General features: G+C 44.0%; 1 protein-coding gene across 1 annotated transcript in view; it reads left to right on the forward strand.

Moving 5' to 3' along the window:
• Positions 1-23,563, forward strand: part of TRPM2 (transient receptor potential cation channel subfamily M member 2) — a 1,217,227-nt gene that overhangs the window by 1,013,666 nt on the left and 179,998 nt on the right. Inside the window, exon 31 of the mRNA XM_073558209.1 lies at positions 17,525-17,611. Within this exon, the coding sequence (XP_073414310.1) occupies positions 17,525-17,611 (87 nt within the window). The remainder of the gene's footprint in view (positions 1-17,524; positions 17,612-23,563) is intronic.

Below are 23,563 nucleotides of genomic sequence, written 5' to 3' on the forward strand. Positions count from 1 at the left end.
TCATCTCAATACTTTGTGATATATCCTTTGTTGGCAATGACAGAGGTCAAACGTTTTCTGTAAGTCTTCACAAGGTTGCCACACACTGTTGTTGGTATGTTGGCCCATTCCTCCATGCAGATATCCTCTAGAGCAGTGATGTTTTTGGCTTTTCGCTTGGCAACACGGACTTTCAACTCCCTCCAAAGGTTTTCTATAGGGTTGAGATCTGGAGACTGGCTAGGCCACTCCAGGACCTTGAAATGCTTCTTATGAAGCCACTCCTTCGTTGCCCTGGTGGTGTGCTTTGGATCATTGTCATGTTGAAAGACCCAGCCACGTTTCATCTTCAATGCCCTTGCTGATGGAAGGAGGTTTGCACTCAAAATCTCACGATACATGGCCCCATTCATTCTTTCATGTACCCGGATCAGTCGTCCTGGCCCCTTTGCAGTGAAACAGCCCCAAAGCATGATGTTTCCACCACCATGCTTTACAGTAGGTATGGTGTTTGATGGATGCAACTCAGTATTCTTTTTCCTCCAAACACGACAAGTTGTGTTTCTACCAAACAGTTCCAGTTTGGTTTCATCAGACCATAGGACATTCTCCCAAAACTCCTCTGGATCATCCAAATGCTCTCTAGCAAACTTCAGACGGGCACGGACATGTACAGGCTTAAGCAGTGGGACACGTCTGGCACTGCAGGATCTGAGTCCATGGTGGCGTAGTGTGTTACTTATGGTAGGCCTTGTTACATTGGTCCCAGCTCTCTGCAGTTCATTCACTAGGTCCCCCCGCGTGGTTCTGGGATTTTTGTTCACCGTTCTTGTGATCATTCTGACCCCACGGGGTGGGATTTTGCGTGGAGCACCAGATCGAGGGAGATTATCAGTGGTCTTGTATGTCTTCCATTTTCTAATTATTGCTCCCACAGTTGATTTCTTCACTCCAAGCTGGTTGGCTATTGCAGATTCAGTCTTCCCAGCCTGGTGCAGGGCTACAATTTTGTTTCTGGTGTCCTTTGACAGCTCTTTGGTCTTCACCATAGTGGAGTTTGGAGTCAGACTGTTTGAGGGTGTGCACAGGTGTCTTTTTATACTGATAACAAGTTTAAACAGGTGCCATTACTACAAGTAATGAGTGGAGGAAAAAGGAGACTCTTAAAGAAGAAGTTACAGGTCTGTGAGAGCCAGAAATCTTGATTGCTTGTTTCTGACCAAATACTTATTTTCCACCATAATATGCAAATAAAATGAAAAAAAAACAGACAATGTGATTTTCTGGATTTTTTTTTCTCAGTTTGTCTCCCATAGTTGAGGTCTACCTATGATGTAAATTACAGACGCCTCTCATCTTTTTAAGTGGTGGAACTTGCACTATTGCTGACTGACTAAATACTTTTTTTCCCCACTGTATATTGTAGGGATGTGACTCGCTTGGGTGCAGCGGGAGACAAATATGCGACAGGTTCTTCCCAAAGTTCATGAGGTTTATTTGCATCATAAACCCACAAGGCAGCACATTACCAAAATAGCCTCTAGCTTAGGCAAAAGAACACAAATGTCCATGGTTGGAGACTCGGACCGAGAGTCTCAGCACATGCTGGGAGCTGTAGTCTTCCCCATATACACTTTCTATAGTGTCCCACCTGGACACATGGAAGTCTGTCCACACTCTGACAGACTCCCCCACACTCTCTCACATGTGCTAAACACCTCAATTACATAGCCCTGTAACCACACCCACAGGTGATCACATGGCTATGACCTCACTAAAGGTTCTATTGTACACAGACACACACAGGCTTACCTGACACAGTGTAACAGAAATATCAGCAGTACCTCTGCTGATCAATACACCCTGGAGCCTGCATCCCAAGGCCACCCACCTTGAGGCACATAATGGTCATTTAGGACCCTGCTCCTGTTACCACACTGAATGTGCCTGTACACCCATCCTGGGACACCCACACAGCGCCCCCTAGCAGACATAGTGGTCACTACACCACAATATATATTAGCTATGAACCTGTTCTACGCCCGGGTGGTGGGCATTTTTATTGGTATATGGTCTCCTATCCTGGTATGTGCTGCCCCCTCCTATCCTGGTGTGCATGGCTCCCCTCATCCCTATCCTGGTATGCATGGTCCCCTCACAGCTCAATCCTGGTATGCATGGTCCTCTCACCCCCCTATCCTGGTTTGCATGGTCCTCTCGCCCCCCAATCCTGGTATGCAGGGTCCCTTCGCCCCCCAATCCTGGTATACATGGTCCCCTCAATCCCCTTTTCATGGTATGCATGGTCCCCTCACCCCCCTTTCGTGTTATGTATGGTTCCCTCACCCTCCTTTCATGGTATGCATGGTCCCCTCACCCCCTTTCGTGATATGCATGTTCCCCTCACCCCCCTTCTGTGGTATGCATGGTCCCCTCACTCCCCTTTCGTGATATGCATGATCCCCTCACTCCCCTTTCGTGGTATGCATAGTCCTATCACTCCCCTTTCGTGGTATGCAATCTCCCCTCACCCCCCTTTTGTGGTATGCATGGTCCCCTCACCCCCCTTTCGTGGTATGCATGGTCCCCTGACTCCCCTTTCGTGGTATGCGTGGTCCCCTCACCATCCTTTCGTGGTATGCATTGTCCCCTCACTCCCCTTTCATGGTATGCGTGGTCCCCTCACCATCCTTTCATGGAATGCATGGTCCCCTCACTCCCCTTTCGTGGTATGCGTAGTCGCCTCACCACCCTTTCGTGGTATGCATGGTCCCCTATCCCCCTTTCCTGGCATGCATGGTCCCCTCACTCCTATTAAATTACACACATACAAAAAGAACCCATTTATACTCACCCTTCTTCCCTGTGCTTCAGTGCTTCCTGTCACGTTCTGCCAGAGGCCGGGGGAGGAGTCTGGTGCTGGAGTAAGCGCATGCCCATAGCTCTGTCTGGCACCATATTGCTGAAGACACACTGCAAATGTGTCTTCAGTAAAATGTGTCTTCAGCTATGCGCATGCGCGATTCCGGCCGCACTCCTGCCCCACTCTTCGGCCAAAGAGAAGCACCGTGGCAACGCTCCTCTCGGTCAGGTAAGTATGTAAGTATGGAGCCGGACATAACGGTATGCATTGTGTATGCGTACCGCCATGTCCGACGCCATACACACTCCTCACCGCTGGTTGTCTCATTCTGTCTGGAGCAAGACTGCGCATAAAGGCTTCGGACAGTGACGCTTAGCCAGTCATATTATAGATATCTAATATATAAAGCTCAAAGTGTGTATGTATGTGTGTATGTGTGTGTGTGTATGTGTGTATGTCCGGGATAGGCATCCGCACCGTCGCAGCTACAGCCACAAAATTTGGCACAGTCACACATCTGGACCCAGAGAGCGTCCTAAGCTATGTTGTGAGGTGAAATTTTAACCCTGTGCGTTCCAATTCACCAAACAATTTTGCACCTATCTACATACTGGGGGAAAAAGTTTGTGCGCGTCAAGCCCCGCCCCTCATTGTGATGTTATAATGCCGCTATTTGCATACTGGGGAAGCAGTGTGTGCGTATCAAGCCCCGCGCCTCATTATGATGTCACAATGGTTGCCATGGTGACGCTGATGTCATCAAAAGTTGCAAGCCCTGCCGCCGCTCATTATGATGTCATAATGGTTGACTATGGAATGGAGGATGTGTGATGGGTATATGGGAACTGGACTATGGGATGGAGGATGTATGACGGGTATATGGGCACGGGACTATGAGATGGCGGATATGTATGATGGGTATATGGACACAGGACTATGGGATGGAGGATATGTATGATGGGTATATGGGCATGGGACTATGGGATGGAGAATATGTATGATGGGTATATGGGCACTCGACTATGGGATGGAGGATATGTATGATGGGTATATGGGCACAGGCCTATGGGATCGTGGATATGTATGATGGGTATATGGGCACAGGACTATGGGATGGAGGATAATTGTAATTTGCTATAACTAACCACAGTTAGTTACTATGCCCGGACAGCGCCGGGCTCTTCAGCTAGTATATATATCTATATATATATATATACATCTACTATATAATGCTCAATGTGGGTGTGTAGGTATGTATGTATGGGTGTGTGTGTGTGTATGTGTGTGTATGTCCGGGATAGGCATTCGCACCGTCGCAGCTACAGCCACAAAATTTGGCACAGTCACACGTCTGGACCCCGAGAGTGTCCTAAGCTATGTTGTGAGGTGAAATTTTAACCCCGCACATTCCAATTCACCAAACAATTTTGCCCCTATCTACATAATGGGGAAAAAGTGTGTGTGTCAAGCCCCGCCCCTCATTATGATGTCATAATGGTTGCCATGGCGACGCTGATGTCATCATAGGTTGCAAGCCCCGCCGCTCATTATGATGTCATAATGGTTGACTATGGGATGGAGGATGTGTGATGGGTATATAGGCACTGGACTATGGGATGGAGGATATGTATGACGGGTATATGGGCACGGGACTATGGGATGGAGGATGTGTGATGGGTATATGGGCACTGGACTATGGGATGGAGGATATGTATGATGGGTATATGGGCACAGGACTATGGGATGGAGGATATGTGTGATGGGTATAGGGGCATAGGACTATGAGATGAAGGATGTGTGATGGGTATATGGGCTCTCGACTATGGGATGGCGAATATGTATGATGGGTATATGGGCATGGGACTATGGGATGGAGGATATGTGTGATGGGTATATGGGCATGGGACTATGGGATGGAGGATGTGTGATGGGTATATGGGCACTCGACTATGGGATGGAGGATATGTATGATGGGTATATGGGCACTGGTCTATGGGATCATGGATATGTATGATGGGTATATGGGCAGGGGACTATGGGATGGAGGATAATTATAATTTGCTATAACTAACCACAGTTAGTTACTATGCCCGGGCAACGCCAGGCTCTTCAGCTAGTAATATATAAAGGTCAAGTGTGTGTATGTATGTATATGTGTATGTGTGTGTATGTCCGGAATTGGCATCCGCACCATCGCAGCTACAGCTACAAAATTTGGCACAGTCACACGTCTGAACCCCGAGAGTGTCCTAAGCTATGTTGTGAGGCGAAATTTTAACCCCGCGCGTTCCAATTCACCAAACAATTTTGCCCCTATCTACATAATGGGGAAAAAGTGTGTGTGCATCAAGCCCCGCCCCTCATTATAATGTCATAATGGTTGCCATGGCGACGCTGATGTCATCATAGGTTGCAAGCCCCGCCGCTCATTATGATGTCATAATGGTTGACTAGGGGATGAGGATGTGTGATGGGTATATGGGCACTGGACTATGGGATGGAGGATGTGTGATGGGTATATGGGCACAGGACTATGGGATGGAGGATGTGTGATGGGTATATGGGCACTGGACTATGGGATGGAGGATATATATGACGGGTATATGGGCACGGGACTATGGTATGATGGATATGTATGATGGGTATATGGGCATGGGACTATGGGATGGAGGATATGTATGATGGTATATGGGCATGGGACTATGAGATGAAGGATGTGTGATGGGTATATGGGCACTCGACTATGGGATGGCGAATATGTATGATGGGTATATGGGCATGGGACTATGGGATGGAGAATATGTATGATGGGTATAAGGGCATGGGACTATGGGATGGAGGATGTGTGATGGGTATATGTGCACTCGACTATGGGATAGAGGATATGTATGATGGGTATATGGGCACGGGTCTATGGGATCCTGGATATGATTGATGGGTATATGGGCACGGGACTATGGGATGGAGGATAATTATAATTTGTTATAACTAACCACAGTTAGTTATTATGCCCGGGCAGTGCCGGGCTCTTCAGCTAGTATATATATATATCAGGGGTTGGACAAAATAATGGAAACACCTAACATTTTGGCATCATAATCTTCGCACATGTTATAAACATGCAAACCGTGACATATGGTAATGTTTTGCAGTTGATTATTTGTGCTATGTGATATGTGTATGTAAATTAACTGTTTGTTTTGCAGAATTGTAAGAACATTGATGAAAACCTGATACCAATTTCAGACTTCTCGGATTTTGAAAGAGGCCAAATTGTTGGTGCTCGTATGGCAGGCGCTAGTGTAACAGAAAGTGCCCGAATGCTTGGCGTGTCAAGAGGTACTGTCTCCAGAGTAATGACTGCGTTTGAAAGAGAAGGAATAACGTCCGCAGCAAAGCACAGGTCCGGCCGAAAGTCGAAGTTGACTGAGAGAGACCGTCTGACTCTAAAGCGAATTGTGAGAGAGGATCGCAAGACCACGGCTCCGAAAATCACTGCTGAGCTCAATGAAAACCTACAGAACCCAGTTTCCAAGAAAAATGTTTGTCGGGAGCTGCACAAATCTGGATTCCACGGAAGAGCTGCAATTCGAAAACCGCTGCTCTCAATGCAAATGTTTCCAAGCATTTAGAGTGGTGTAGAAACCTCCAGAATAGTTCCCTCGAGCAATGGAAACATGTGATATTCTCAGACGAATCATCGGTTACCCTATTTCCGACCTCCGGCCGAGTGTACGTTTGGAGACAGCTGAAAGAAGCTTTCCATCCAAACTTCCTTCTTCCAACCGTAAAACATGGCGGAGGTTCTGTGATGATCTGGGGTGCTATTTCGTGGAGATCCGCTGGGCCAATGATATCCCTTCATGGAAGAATTAGCAGCCACGATTATTTAGGCATTTTGGGCGACCAAGTGCATCCTATGGTTCAAGCACTGTTCCTGGAGGGTAACGCCATCTTTCATGATTATAATGCACCAATTCATACAGCTAGAATCATTAAAGCATGGCATGAGGAACATTGTAATGAAGTTGAGCATCGCATCTTGCCCCCACAATCCCCAGACCTCAACATTATTAAGCATTTATGGCCGATTTTAGAGATTCAAGTTAGACGTCGATTTCTGCCGCCATCATCGCTCAAAGAACTGGAGGATGTTTTACCTGAAGAATAGGCTGCAATTCCTTTGGAAACAATTCAGACCTTGTATGAATCCCTACCTCAGATAACTGAGGCTGTAATCGCCACAAAAGGTGGACCTACACCATATTAAACTAACTTTTGTTCCAGGTGTTTCCATTATTTTGTCCAACCCCTGTGTATGTATGTATGTATAATACTTTATTGTACAATATTAATAGTAAAATACAGGTTAAAAACAAGGGGAAATACAATGCAAAATGTCTCGAAATGCTAAAGATCTCAAGATGGGACGCACACCCAGGAAATAATATTGAAAGATAAAAGTAATTGTGCAAAAAACAAAAAATAAAAATAAAAATAATAATAAATATATAAAGGTAATCAATGTAATCAATAATTGAGTAACACGGAAATACATTGACACAAAAAATAGCAATGGATTGCAAAGTGATCAAAACATGATAAAAAATATATACATTAAAGAGCATACATGTGATAAAAAAATCCATGATAAAAAACAAACAAAAAAAATATATATATATATAAAGATGGAAATCAAAGCAGAAACGTCCAGCAAAAACGGAAACTTCAGGTAATTTTAAAAAAAATCAAAAAATTTATTGCAGATGAATTAAAATATATCCAGAGTTCAGTAACAAGATGCATACATAATGCTGAACAGACTACGCGTTTCGGCAGAAAAGAAACTGTCGCCTTCTTCAAGATCGTGAAAAAGGCGACAGTTTCTTTTCCGCCGAAACGCGTAGTCTATTCAGCATTATATCTGCATCTTGTTACTGAACTCTGGATATATTTTAATTCATCTGCAATAAATTTTTGGATTTTTTTTAAATTACCTGAAGTTTCCGTTTGCTGGACGTTTCTGCTTTGATTTCCACATTGTTGGACTAGTTCCCAGTCCTTGTCCGTGCAATACAGAGAGAACAAGTATTTATCATCCAGAGTTCGGAGGACAGCTGGTCCTATTCGTGTTTTCATATATATATATAAAGATATGATGAAAAAGTGATAAAAAATCATTAATACCTAATGGATAATAATCAATACAATAAAGTGTACAGTGCAAAAGTGCATGGAATAGGAACTAGGAATCCAGTAGGTAATATTAATAAATCACAGCAATAGAAATAGACTTACAAGAGTATATATCCCTATCCTCTGGATGGCGTCTTTCCCTATGCGCATTTCGGCACGCTGCCTTTCTCAGTTAAGTGACGACAGCGGCAGTCAATGAGGCTGCGCAAACTCACTGCCTGACCCGCGATGAACTGACAGCGTGGGAAAGTATTCAGAAACCTTCCCACACTAATCAGTTCATCTCCGGTCAGGCAGGGAGGGCTGAGCAGGCAGCTTTTCCTTCATTCCGCTGTGGTTTATAGCCAGGCCGGTCGCATTAGCATCGCTCCCGGTTGTAAACTATTTAACCCCCTTCATATGGATTGCGGTGTGGGGCTTGACTGTACGGTGGACAGGTATGGGATATTGTTGCTTTTTTATTTTGGATTTTTTACAGAACGATGACTTTGAGTGGATTGGGAGTGAAATAAAGATGGAAAAAAATGTGTTTATTTATTTCATTAAAAGTCTATTTTCTTGATGAGTCTGTGTTTATTTTAACCTTTTCAGACTAGTGGATTAATAATGGAGAGGTGTCTTATTGACACCTCTCCATTATTAACCAGGCTTAATGTCACCTTGCAATAGCAAGGTGACATTAACCCCTTATTGCCCCATATGCCACTGCTACAGGGCAATTGGAAGAGAGCTGGTAAGTGCCAGAATTGGTGCATATTACTGATGCGCCTTTTCTGGGGTACATTTTTTTTAGCCAGGGGTAGGCCCAAAAACAATCCCCCCTCTCTAGGCTAATAATTTCTGCCCTCAGTCACTGGCTTGCCCTCTCTGGTGGAGAAAACTGCGCTTGAGCCCACGCCAGTTTTTTTCTGTGAATTAATCCTTTAAATTAACACCTGCAGGTCCAAATTTTAACACATACACTACTAAGATTGTTAGTGAGGGACATATAAAAAAATAATGGATATGCAATGGTTTACTATATGTAAACCATGTCTCATACCCTGTCGGGTTCTGCGATGATTTTACAGATGCCGACAATTGAATTTTAACCTACTCTGCTATCTATATATCTATGAAATATAAATATATACCGTATATACTCGAGTATAAGCTGACCTGAGCATAAGCCGAGGACCCTAATTTTGACACGGAAAACTGGTTAAGCTTATTGACTCGAGTATAAGCCAGGTATGCATTGTCCCCTCATCCCTATCCTGCTCTGTGTGGCTCTCACCCTCCCAGTATGCATGGCTCGGCTCCCCCGTCCCATCTTTCTATCTATGGCTCAGCTTCCTGTCCTCCCCCATGCTCCTCCATGCTCCTCAGTGCACCCCCGTCCTCCTCAGTGCTCCCCCCATCCTGCTCCATGCTCCCCCATCCTCCTCCGTGCTTCCCTTGTCCTCCCACGGTCCTCCTCCGTGCTCCCCCCATCCTCCTCTGTGCTCCCCCCGTCCACCTCTGTGCTCCCCCATCCTCCTCCATCCTCCTCCGTGCTCCCCCCATTCTCCTCCGTGCTCCCCCCATCCTCCTCCGTCCTCCCTGCTCCCCCCATCCATACTCACCCTCCTGTGGCAATGCTGAACGTCCCCTGCATCCTCCGTTGTCCCCGCGCTGACAGCTTCTTCCTGCATTGAGCGGTCACATGGTACCACTCATTAAGGTCATGAATATGGACGCCACGCCTATGGGAGTGAAATCACATCCATATACATGACCTTAATGAGCGGTACCATGTGACCACTCAATGCAGAAAGAAGCTGTCAGCGCTGGGACAATGGAGGATGCAAGGGACATTCAGCATTGCCACAGGAGGGTGAGTATGATGTCCCAGCCACCTGCTACTGCCACCGCTCCCCCTCCCCCACTGGTTTCTGCAGAATGACTTGTGTAGAAGCCGAGGGGGCATTTTCAGCACAAAAAAATGTGCTGAAAATCTCGGATTATGCACAGTATATACGGTATATATATGTGTCTCATTGATATATATATTATATATATATATACAGTATATACCAATACTATGTGTATACATGTATTCTGTCTATTCTATTTTAACCTGTCAGTGTGATTTTACAGTATATCGCACTGAATTACTGGCTTTTCTAAAGGACACCGGTGCGTATTTCTTGCAAGTTACGTGCATGGTCCATGTGTAATCCGCTTTTTTCTCGCCCCCATAGACTTGCATTGGTGAGTGTCGGCCGAGATACGGTGGAAATTGCAGCATGTTGCGATTTCTCTCACACGTATAATACGGGCGAGAAAAAAACGAGTGATGGGAGCTGCCCCATAGATTAACATTGGTCCGAGTGCTATGCAATTTTTTCTCACATAGCACTCGTGTGTATTTCTCTCTAGTGTGACTCCAGCCTTAGACAGAGACCTGGAGAGGCATACAAGTCACAGTGTCTTGCACCCACTGTGAAATTTGGTGGAAGATCGGTGATGATTAGAGATGAGCGACTTTGCCTTTTTTCGGGTCTAAAAAGTCAGGTCGAACGAAATTGGCCGACTATAGGGAAAAGTCGGGGTACGACTGAAACACGAAACCCAATGCAAGTCAATGGGGAAGCAAAGTCGGCCGGGAGTGAAGGACAGTAAACACACCTACAGTGCCCATTTCAATGCCAACAACATCAATTCTTATTACTTAAGCTTGGCAACCTTAATTTACTTTATAATAATAGTTTACGCATTGAAAACTGGGGGTTATTTGGCTAAAGTTGTGGGGGGGTAGGGTTGGCACCAGGTTTTCGAGTGCCCTGGGCCAAAGAGTGTCAGTGCGCCCTTTTAACACATACCACAATTCATAATGCTCCGATACGGCACAGAAATATAGGTATAGTACAATGAAAAATACTTCACTGCTTACATGACATGACTGATATTATCTATTTTAAATTATACAATAGCGCAAAAAATGGACAGTATATTACCCCATACAGTATTATGGCCACCACCTAGTGCGCCATACAGAATAATGAGCCCCATATATTTCTCCATACAGAATAATTGGTCCCATATAATGTTCCATACAGTATATGATAAGCTCCACGTAATGCTACAGTATATGTTGGTCCCCATGGATGATGCTCCACTGTCTTATGGGCCCAAATAATGCTCCATAGAGTCCATATAATGGGCCCCATTTCTAAAGCTCCAGTGTATAATGGGCCCCGTAAATGCTGCCCCAGTGTCTGATGTCCCCCATTTGGAATGCTCCCGTATGTGATGGGCTAAATGGATGATGCTCCAGTGTATGATGGGCCCCATATATCATTCTCCAGGGTATATTGCTCTCCAAAAAATGCTCCCAACATTTTAAAAAAGTTAAGTATCTCTCCTTGCTGGGCTTGCTCTTCTCTGGACTCCTCAGCATTGCCATTTTAATGCTCTCTGCACTTGTACCTTTTCGGTAGAGGGCATACAGACGTGATGTCATCACGCTCTGTAACCTGAATGTCACTGTCAGGAAGACGTCACGGAGGTGGGGCAGGGAGAGGTAAGTATTGCAAGTGCTGTGGCCCTGAGCAAGCATGGGGGGGCCCACTCATGGGCAACGGCACTGGCACAGGGCCCCTCATAGTACGATGGTATGTCTGACGGCGAGTGGACCCTTCCACCGGCAGAGACACTTTTGCGTACTTTGAGGGGCCCTGTGCCACTGCCGTCGCCCACGAGTAGGACTCCCCCACCTGCTCAGGGAACAGGCACTTTCATCTGCACCTTCCTCTGTGTCACCGTGTAAGGTGGTATAGTATGCAGGAAGGGGCACCTGAGTTTCATCAGCATCACATTCTGGCTCTATAGAGTGCGAGAGTAATGTAGTGCTGTGGGTGAATGTACCAGCGGAATCATCTAGCAGTGGCTGTGCATCAGTGAACTCCATCTCCGATTCATGTTGGACTGGGGAATTCAGAATTTCACTTGATAACACAGGCATGGCCTGTGAAAAGAGCTCCATGGAGTAATCTGAAGTGTGGGCTGCGGCATCCTTCACTTTTAGTGGGGGTGAAGGAGACAAGGAAACGTGTGGTTCCTGACCAGAAGCCTGCACTGATGACTCTGTGCTTGCAATTTTTGTAACTTCAGAAGAGGAGGCAATAGAGCTTGAGGCTGTTTAGGCAATGTAAGCCAAAACCTGTTCCAGATGCTCCGGCTTTAAAAGCAGTTTACCTAATCCCAGAAAAGGGAGCCTTAAAGGCCTTCTTGTGCCAGCTGATGATGCATTCTCAACACCTCCTGCCTTAGCTGCTATTGTGCTTTTGGCAATACCAGCAGATGCACCACCACCATCAGCACCAGCTGGCCTCCCCACACCCACATCCGCGGCCTCTTCCACCATACGTAATAATTTTTGTGAAAATGGACTAAAAATACCAGCAGATATATGGTACTGTTTCAGAAGCGGACAGCTCTATACAGTCTAGGGATAATTGCAAATCTCCGTAGATATTTAATGAGTTAGGCACAGATGGTCACAGGCTCAGTATGGATTAGACAATCATCTAAAAATTTGCAAAATGGTACAGTATAACTAGATACAAGGTATATATAGTATAGGTTAAACATACTGATTCTCCATATACATTTCAGGAGGCAAACACAGACGCTTTCAGGCCCAGTATGAATCCGACAACAATATCGAAAGTTGAGAAAGGGTACTATGGCGCCCCTGAGGGTACGGTCACCACAGAGGTACTGCACCTCATCCAAAGGTGTTGTATCCCAGCCTCTGGTAAGGAGGGATCACCACTCAGGACTCCTAACCCTGCACTCAACACACACACTATTTAGTCAGTGCTTTCTGGGTGTACCCGACGGGAGGATGGCCTCCTCACAGACTGTCTAGGAAAGGGTGTTGGGGGTTAGTGTGGAAGGTAGGTACAGTGGGAGGAGCATATGTAGTGGAGTGATTGTGGGCATCCAATCAGAGAGAGCAAGCTGACAGTTGATGGGTGTAGCTAGTCTGAGGTAAATGGATCTTTCTAGAGAGTTGTCAGTTGGTGACAGGACAAAGTAAGAGCAGGATTGCTGTGAGAGGGCTGAGGGTCAGAGAAGAGAGAAAAATCTTGTCCAAGCTCATAGACTGGAAGGAAAGGGTCCTTGGGGCACGGGAAGTGCAATAAGCCACCAGTGAAGCCCGTTTCTGGAGAAGGAAGGACCAGGCCTTGTTGGGGAAGGTGGCTCCTGAAGGTAGTGGAGAAATACAGGGCTCAGCTAGAAAGACTGAGGCTGAGGTAACTTTAATTGCCTCAGTCGCAGCTGCATTCTATACTCAAAAAGGCAGCTGTTGGAATAAAGGACCCCGGAGCCTGACCCACGTCGCCCGGTGTGATCCGTGGCTGCCGGCTTGGGACACTGTTTGCGAAGGCGCACAGCAGGAAAGAAAGGGGAAATCTAAACTGCCCCAGAGCAGACCCCAAAGCAATAGGCAGCCCACAACATATAATGACGGTGAAGCAAGATGAAAACACTAACACAGATAGAAAGATAGGTTGCACAAACGATGGGGTCCAAGCTAACTAAAAATGACAGGATAGAAAAGCTGCTGTCTGCAATCCGTAAAAAACCCTACCAAAAAATGTCCCAACTGTCTGATAGGAAAAACAGGCCCTGAAGTCGCTAGGACTTCAAAAAGACTATATCAGCAATCAGGTAAATTCTGAAGACAGAGCAAAGAGACAAACTGATCAGAGACAAAAATGGAACTCAGCACACCCCCGACCGGGGATGGCTGAACTCCAAAAAACAAGGTAAACAAAACAAAACTAATAAGTTCAATAGCAGAGCAAAAACTTATCTTTGGGAAGCAGGAATCAGACTGGTCTCCAAGAATCCAGCAGAGAAATCACCAGAGGGTTCAGAAGGGTGTCGGCTGCCTTATATCCAGTCAGAATTTCCTGTTACCCAGTCATCATCTACCAGATCAGGTGTTTGGTAATCAGCCTCACTACCTTCCTTCACCAGAAGAGGGAGTTCATCAGACATCGACGGTGAAGAGGAAAATGAACTCACAACATTTCCTCATGTTTGGGAAAATGTACCAAAAATACCAGAAGAAAGATGGTACTGTATGAGGAGCGTGTGTACAGCTGTGTAAGGTGTATTAAAAAAATTAAATCTACGTATATATTTTGTTAGTCACAGACCCTCTAACAATATGTATTGGACCGTAATCCAACAAGCAGATATACGGTACTGTATCAGAAGTGTACAGCTGTATAAGTTTTAGTGCAACTAACAATCTCTGTATATGTATTTACGGAGTGTAACACACACGCTGACTCTGTATAGATGTGACTGTAATGCGAACAGCAGATATACAATACTGTTTGAGAATCAGACAGTTCTATACGGTGTCTGTATGGAAAATTGTAATCTCCGTCTATTTTTATACGGAGTGACACACGATGTCTCTGTATAGATTTGACCGTAATCAAACAGCAGATATATGATACTGTTTGAAAAGCGGACAGCTCTATACGGTGTAGGTCTGGAAAAATGGAAAGTCTCCTCGGTTTGTTTTTCCAGAGTCACAAACAGATAGCTTCACTGTTTGAAAAGCGGACAGCTCTTTACGGTGTATGGAGAAATGGAAATGTCCGTATATGAATTTTCGGAGAGCCACACACACACACACACTGACTCTGTATAGATGTGACTGTAATGCGAACAGCAGATATACAATACTGTTTGCGAATCGGACAGCTCAATACGGTGTATGGAGAAATAGAAATGTCCATATATGTATTTACGGAGTGTCACACACACACATGCTGACTCTGTGTAGATGTGACCATAATAAGAACACCAGGTATCCGATACTGTTTGAGAATCGGACAGCTCTATACAGTGTCTGTATGGAAAATTGCTGGCCAACTTTTAACCCTTATAATTTCCTAACAAAAAAAAAGTTTTAAAAATTATGCTGATGTAAAGTCAACATGTGGAAAATTGTATATATTAACTATTTTGTGTGACATGACGCTCTGATTTAAGCGCCAAAAATTATAAGTTAGAAAATTGCAAAATATTCTAAATTTTTGCCAAATTTCCATTTTTTCACAAAAAAATGTAAGTCATATTGAAGAAATGTTACCACTGTCATATTGTACCATATGTAAAAAAAAAACATTCTCCGAATCAGTAGGATCCATTGAAGCAGTCCATAAAGTGACATTGGTCAAAGTGATAAAATTTAGCCTGTTCATGAAGGTGCAAACAACCTTGGGGGGAAAAGGAGTTAAAACGCAAAAGATGAAAATAAACAGTATTTTTTTTGCCTAAAATGCAAAGTACAGTGGGGAAAGTAAGTTTTTGATACACTACCGATTTTGCAAGTTTTCCCACCTACAAAGAATGAAGTCTGTAATTTTTATCTCGACTGCAAGAGACAGAAGCTTTAAAAAAATCCATGAAATCATATTGTATTATTTTTACATAATTAATTTGCATTATATTGCATGAAATAAGTATTTGATACAATAGAAAAACAGAACTTAATATTTTCTACATAAACCTACGTTTGCAATTACAGGGGTCAGATGTTTCCTGTAGTTCTTGACCAATTTTGCACACACTGCTGCAGGGATTTTGGCCCACTCCTCCAGATTGTCTCCAGATTTTTCAGGTTTTGGGGCTGTCGCTGGGTAACGTTGCGTTTCAGCTCCCTCCAAAGATTGTCTATTGGGTTCAGTTCTGGAGAATGGCTAGGCCACTCCAGGACCTTGAAATTATTCTTATGGAGCCACTCCTTAGTTATCCTGGATGTGTGTTTCAGGTCATTGTCATGCTGGAAGATCCAGCGACGACCCATCTTCAATACTCTTACTGACGGAAAGAGGTTGTTGGCAAAAATCTTGCGATACATGACCACATCCATCCTCCCTTCAAAACGGTGCCATCATTCTGTCTTCTTTGCAGAAAAGTACCCCTAAAGTATTATGTCTCCCCCACCATGTTTCACAGTTGGCACAGTATTCTTGGGATTGTACATCCTTCTTCTTCCTCCAAACACCCAAAGTGGAGTTGATATCAAAATGTTCTATTTTGGTCTCATCTGAACACATGACCTTCTACTATGCCTCTTCTGGATTATCCAGATGGTCATTTCTGAACTTCACATGGACCTGGACATGTGCTGGCATGAGCAGGGGGACCTTGCATGTCCTGCAGTATTTTAATCCATGATGGCATTGTGTATTGCTAAAGGTAATTGTTTGAAACTGTGATCTCATTTCTCTTCAGTTCATTTACAAGGTTCTCCCATGTAGTTCTGAGCTGATTTGTAACCTTTCTCAGAATTATCCTTACCCCATGAGACGAGACCTTGCATGGAGTCCCAGGACGAGAAAGATTGACGGTCATCTTGTGTTTATTCCATTTTCTAATAATTGCACCAACAGTTATTTCCCACTCCTCTCACCAAGCTGCTTGTCTATTATCCTGTAGCCCATCCCAGCCTTACACAGGTCTACAATTTTGTCCCCGGTGTCTTTAGGCAGCTCTTTGGTCTTGGACATGGTGAAGAGGTTGGAATATGATTAATCGAGTGTGTAGACAGGTGTATTTTATACAGGGAACAAGTTCATACAGGTGCAGTTAATACAGCTAATGAGTGCAGAGTAGGAGGGATTGTTTTCAAATACTTATTCCATGCAATAAAATGCAATTTAATTATGTAAAAATCACATAGTGTGATTTTCTGTATATTATTTTTTGATTCTCTCTCTTACAGTTAAATTATAGCTACGATAAAAATTACCAATCTCTCCATTCTTTGTAGGTGGTAAAACTTTCAAAATCGGTAGGGCATCAAATACTTATCTTGCTAACTGTGATTGTGTCATCTTTAAAGGGGTTATCTGGTCAAAATCGATGTCTGCATTCAGTGTGTGTGACTGCAGATTTATGAGTCCTCCCAGCGCATGCAGTGTGCACTGTGAGGACTTGTTGGTTTCAGACGCAGGACCACAGGATACCCCTGGCCAGTGGGCAAGGCTTAACTCCATACACTTATATTGGGCCGAAGCCATGCCCTGTCTAGTAATGCAGACGGCCAGTGGGCTGTGTTTCAGTAGAGCGTGCGGCCTTGCTCCACACAAGAGTGTGGAAAAGGGTATGTAGAGCCCATACATACCCTGCGCTTCCCTGTATGAAACCAGCAAATCCACGCAGTGCATGGTTCATGCGCAGGGAGAATTCATAAGTTTGCAGTCACACAGTGTGACTGCAGACTTATCAATTTTGACTGGACAAACTCTTTATCTTTAGGCTTTTTAAAGATCATTTCATCTTCAACTTGCTTAACTGGTCGCAATAACCATAATTTTTACCAGTGGTGTCCAAACTTTTACATAATTTGATTGCTATGACAGAGTTGTAATGCATCTATAAAGAGTATGTTTTCTTATTATTTATCCTGCTTTCTACTTGTGCTAGGAATCCATTTGGAAGAACTGGTCTTAAAGGCAGAGGAAGTCTTTGTTGGTTTGGACCAAATCATGCCATTCACCTTATAATTACACAGTATGTAGACATAATACTTTTTAATAATGTGCATTTCCAAAGAAATGAAATTTATTCACACTGAGCATTTACGTGGAGGTTTCTAATGAGAGAGATGGAGTCGCTTTCGTCTTGTCTGGCCTTAGCTCCTGCAGTGTCTTATATTTTTAGGCATACACAAAAGTGCAGGCAATCATGCATTTGTGGACCTCCTAAAAGTTGGACACAGCCGGAATAGTAGCCATATGGAGTCCAAAGTGACTCTATCTGCCTCATTATAGTAATTGGTTTTGTCTGAATCTCATTTTTTATGCAGAAACTCTAATGTAAGTGTTGGGTGTAGAACTTAGGATAAGCGTAAACATACACTTAATTGTTATTTAACTCACAATGAAACTAAGAAAAGATAGATTGGTCCTGCAAGAAGAAAACCTACTCAGATTTGTCAAATGTCAATGAAAAAATTAAGGGTTTCTATGAAACTAGTAGCTTAAATTCTCTGAAAAGAGACTCGTCTCACCAACCTCATTCCCCCTGCAACATCGGTGTTCCATACCTAATGGCTATTCTTTATTCTTCTTGTAATCGCCATAGTATGCCCAGACTGTTAGCATCCACATGCAAGGAAATGCTATATCAAAATTTAAGATGTTTTGCAAATGGATTCTTCAAGCTTTTCCAGGAAAATCTGTGCCACACCCATTTCCTTCTGTTACCCATTGTCAAAATGAGAAATCTGATGCTAAAACAACATTTTTGTGGAAATGTTTTTTTTCATTTTAAGTGCCGAATTGTATATAATTCTTTGAAACAATTGTGATGTCAAAATGATCTTTACACCTCTATATGAATTCTTCAGTTGTGTAAAGTGTAGCTTACAAATTGCATTGAATTTTAGTGTAGGAACTCACAAGTCTGTGAGGATCCTTGACATGGATTGCGAGCTTGTGCATTTTGGCCAAAATATCAACAAATACTTCATGCATTTTACAGATCTACTTTATATTTTTATTGACATTTTTCACCTTTTTCAGAGTACAACCAGGTAATTTATTTTTTTGTTCTGGGGGAATACTACAAGTATCTATCATGTAAGAAGCCCTTATATAATGCTGAGTAGTATTGCTGTTACTATGCTGTAAGCTAGACACTGTGCATGATGCACATTTGTGTGACTGGCACCCTATACAAAACTTATCCATCTGCATTTGTTTCTTTATCCATCTGCATTTGTTCCTTTCCATGAACAGGGTGTCTGAATGGTTCTTTCATCAGTGTTTTGTACATGTGCTGCCTACATCTTTGTCATGGGGGTTGCTGCATCATGCCATTTATTTAATATTATGTGTTGGTAAGCACAGCTGTCTTTTTTTCTCTGATGCATTTGGAATTGTATGCCCTTTTTACAGTGATAAACACCTAAACTAACATTCCATATGTAAAGGCTAATATGCATTTAAAAAGCAAAAACACCAAAAAAGACAAAATGCAAGCCTATCTAAAATCATGATACAAATTGTATTTAATACATACGCTCAAACAAGTCTAAAATCATATTAAAGGATGAAACACCACAGGTAATGAATGGGGGACAACTACAAAAATGATTTGTTTGTCTCATGGATAAATAAAAAATATGGATGACCAAAATTGGAAAACTAGTTAAATATATAATATATATAGTAATACATGTTATGCCTAAGTAGGCCTTAAGGATAATCATAGATGAGTACAAAAAGCAAACTATTCAATGGCGATATGAATTAATAAGACACTGCAAAACTAGGTAATGCAATGTCTGCCATAGGTTACCCAATAAGATCTAGTAAACTTGAAAGGGTATTGGTAGAGTCCCATCGCACCCTTGCTGGGAATGTTTTGTCCAGGAGTCTTTTTTTCTCTGATGGTCATGTGATTTGATGTCCTTTTCACAGTGCCCAAACAGTAGTTTCCAATAACATATGGGGAATTGAAGCATTTGTGAGAAATCACATAATAAATCTGTCCCCCCTAAAAGAATTCATTACAGGGTATGGTTTCCATAATAAAGTAAGTAAGGTTTCTCCTTGCGGAGAGTGACATGCCAGCTCTGGCTTGTCAAGGTAAGGAGGCTTATTCGCCCTGCAATGCTCCTCTGGGAAAATAATATGCAAATTGCCTCTTCAGAAAGAAAGAGGACTTTTACTCTACAGCGCCACCTATTGGTAGTAGCAATCCTACAAGTCACAATCAACCCTTTAACGAGTCTTGTAATATGACTTAGGATAAAAGCCAAATCAGAATCTCAATTTGCAGACGCGGTGTTTTGAGCAAATGGTGTCTGCAAATTGAGATTCTGATTTGGCTTTTATCCTAAGTCATATTACAAGACTCGTTAAAGGGTTGATTGTGACTTGTAGGATTGCTACTACCAATAGGTGGCGCTGTACAGTAAAAGTCCTCTTTCTTTCTGAAGAGGCAATTTGCATATTATTTTCCCAGAGGAGCATTGCACGGCGAAAAAGCCTCCTTACCTTGACAAGCCAGAGCTGGCATGTCACTCTCCGCAAGGAGAAACCTTACCTCTTAGACCTCAGTCCAGAGCCTCTCACCTAGCCAAATCAGATCTCATACTTTACACTGACGAGAGCCAATAGCTCGAAACACCGTGTCTGCAAATTGAGATTCTGATTTGGCTTTTATCCTAAGTCATATTACAAGACTCGTTAAAGGGCTGATTGTGACTTGTAGGATCGCTACTACCAATAGGTGGCGCTGTAGAGTAAAAGTCCTCTTTCTTTCTGAAGAGGCAATTTGCATAATAAAGTGGCGAGTTCAAACAGGTGTAATTAATACATGTAGAGTGCAGAGCAGGAGGGCTTCCTGAAGAAAAACTATCAGGTCTGTGAGAGCAAGAATTCTTGCTGATTGGTAGATGATCAAATACTTATTTCATAGGATAAATTACAATTTAATTATTTAAAAATCATACAATGTGATTTGAGGGTTTTTATTTTTAGATTGTCTCTCACATTTGAAGTGCACCTGCGATAAAAATTACAGATCTTTCATTTCTTTGGAAGTGGCAAAATTGGCAGTGTATCAAGTACTTATTTTCCCCAATGTATAACCTCAAAAACAGAAATAAGTACTTAGGCCAAATAACAGATATAAGTGTGTTATTTTGGAAATGGTTTTATGAAGGCAATTAAATAGATTTTAGATTTTGCAAGTCACAGTTGCTCAGCCCTCAGATTTGTAATGTGACTACATTTATTTAGATTGTGCTGTGATATACAGTTGTGCTCAAAAGTTTACATACCTGGGTGTCATGATCCAGGTTGGATATGACAGAGAAAATGCACAAGTAACCTTTTTTTCTGTGAGCTGTTTTGCTCGGGGTTGGTTTTGCCCCCGGTGGCCATTAAGGGATATTACACAGTGGTGTCTTTTTCTTAGTTTCCCCCCGGTGGCCATTAGAGTCATTGCACTTTGGTTACTTTAGTTTTGTGCATGTGATTATAAAAAAGGTGTGATTGCTCTATTGAAGAGTGTTAGGTGTGGTAATTACGGTTGGTGATAGTCCTCAGTTGCAAGTAAGCCTGGGTGAAGGATGGAGCTGAAGGAGAGTCCCGGGCAGCTCAGTGAGAGTCCTGGAGTGGCAGCTATGGTGTCTGCGAGGAGGGCTGGCATGGCTTGGTGGAGTTGCAGCTATGGTGTCAGCAAGGAGTTCTTGCATGGCTTGGTGGAGTGGCAGCTATGGTGTAGAGCTGCACTCATGATGCTGGACTCGGTTGCTGGAAAGCTGGACTCAAGATGCTGGACTCTTTTGCTGGAAAGCTGGACTCATATGCTGGACTCTGTTTCCTGACAGCTGCACGCAGGTGGTGGACTCTGTTTGCTCCAAAACTGCACTGTTGTGAGTTCATTTTCCCCTTCGTCACTGGGGTCTGGTGAACTCCCTATTCTGGTAAAGGAAGGTAATGAGCCTGATTATCAGGCTCCTGAGTCTAATGAGGATGACTGGCTGAGTGGAGTCACGGACTGGATATAAGGCTGCCGACGCCCTTCTGCCCTGCGGGTGACTTCTCTGTGGACTTCTAGGACACCAGTCTGATTCCTGCTCCTCTAAAGCTAAGTTTCTGTTTTGCCTGTTAGCTTTTTGTTTTGTTTTTTGTTTTCCTTGCTTTTCAGTATTCTGCCATTCCCTGCTGGGGTGAACTGAATCTCCTTTTGCCTGTAGCTCTGTCTTCAGTATATTCCTGAGTACTGACATAGCTTTTTTGAAGCCTAGCGTCTTCAGGGCCTTTTTCACTGTCAGTCTGTTGGCTCTTATTTTCATAGGGTTTTTCACGGATTGCAGACAGCAGCCTTCCTGTCCTTTTCTATTTAATTAGCTTGGACCCCTCTTTGCTCGGTCTGTCTTTCTGTCTGTGTTGGTGTTTTCATCTTGCTTCACCGTCATTATATGTTGGGGGCTGCCTATTGCTTTGGGGTCTGCTCTGGGGCAGTTTAGATTTCCCCTTTCTTTCTTTAGGCCTATTTAATTCTCTGGCTGTGATCGAGGGGTCTAGGGCATCGTAGGAACCCCCCCACGGCTACTGTTAGTTGTGTTGATAGGTTCAGGGGTCTGCAATCCGATAGCTGCCAACTTCTCTGGTTTTCTGGACTTAGCTAGCATTTCTGTTTTTGCCTCCTACGGTGACTCAATCATAACACTGCACTATGGTGTTGGATCCGGTCGGAGGAAAAGATGCACGCAGGTGGTGGGCTCTGTTGCTGGGAGCGTAAACAACAGAGCAAAGCTAAGTGGTGTTTCCCTGTTTTGTCTCTTTTCCTTATGTGTGTTTTAGTACAGTGGTGGGATTAATTTCCGCACCATCCACTTCACTAGTGAGGGTTTAGGTGCAGGGCGAGTCAGGGTCTTTAGGTTCCTGATCGTCGCCCGGTGCGGAACCGGCCTAGGGAACTTTAGGAGTGTAGGGACACTGACTCAGGGGAGTGCAGGAGGTCTCCACTTCCCCGTTCCCTATTGCAGGGCCACCATTGTTATTGTTACCCAGGTTTTCCCTTTTATTGTTTAAATTCGCTTTACTGGAGGCGGGGTTTCCAGGCATACGTGTATTTCCAAAATTCGCCTGTTGGAGGTGGCATATCCAGCTGCACGTTTTATTATTTAAATTCGCCCAACTGGAGGGGGTGTATCCAGGGGCAAGCGTGTCATCTAAATCCGCCCTGCTGGAGGCGCTGTGTCCAGCCACGCGTGACCGTGACATTATCACCAACCTACATTTTTTTTTTGGTGAGCCTCGGGCCATGTTCAGACCTGTGAGCATTTGCTGCTGGGCCTCACTGAGGTGAGTGAGGAGCTGCATGGTGTGTAAGCAGTTCCAGCAGCAGTAATCAGGGTCTGGGGCCTTCCCTCTGACTCAACCGAAAAATCAAATAGCGACTGGCAATGAAGACCCCTAGAGTCGCTGCTGGGGAGCGGGACTTGCTCATACAGGCGGATGCACCCAGACAGGTGGGTGGAGTTGGTGTCCCCATGATGCTGTCTGGGGTTCCCCGAGGTGAAGGGGTATGTCCTGGTAGTGAGCAGACTGGTGATATGGTCCGCGGGGCTCATGCCAAATCTTCCATACCACCGAAGAAGCCGCCCCCTCCTGGTCGTGTGGAGGAAGGCAACTAGGGAGTGTATTTTTCCTCCGTATCCCAGGCCCCTCCCTCTCCGGTGTAAGCAGCAGATGTGCTGTGGGGGAGTAGGGGAAAATCTCAACCCTCGCCATTAGCCAACCCTGGGAGGCGCAGACCTCGTGGTGTAAATGGTTGGAGGGTGGTGTTCCCTTGTGAATAGCGGGGGTGTGAGTGTGGAGACACAGGGGGACGCCTCTGTTGTTAACCCAGAATGAGTTCACTGAAGTATGACAAACGAATGTGTGGCAATAAACGTTCAGGTCCGGACCTGTGTGTGAACGAGCATGTATTGGTGGCCAC

This window comes from Dendrobates tinctorius, unplaced genomic scaffold (genome assembly GCF_039654945.1).
Source record: "Dendrobates tinctorius isolate UK_male_01 unplaced genomic scaffold, ASM3965494v1 ptg000254l, whole genome shotgun sequence".
Taxonomy (NCBI): Eukaryota; Metazoa; Chordata; class Amphibia; order Anura; family Dendrobatidae; genus Dendrobates; species Dendrobates tinctorius.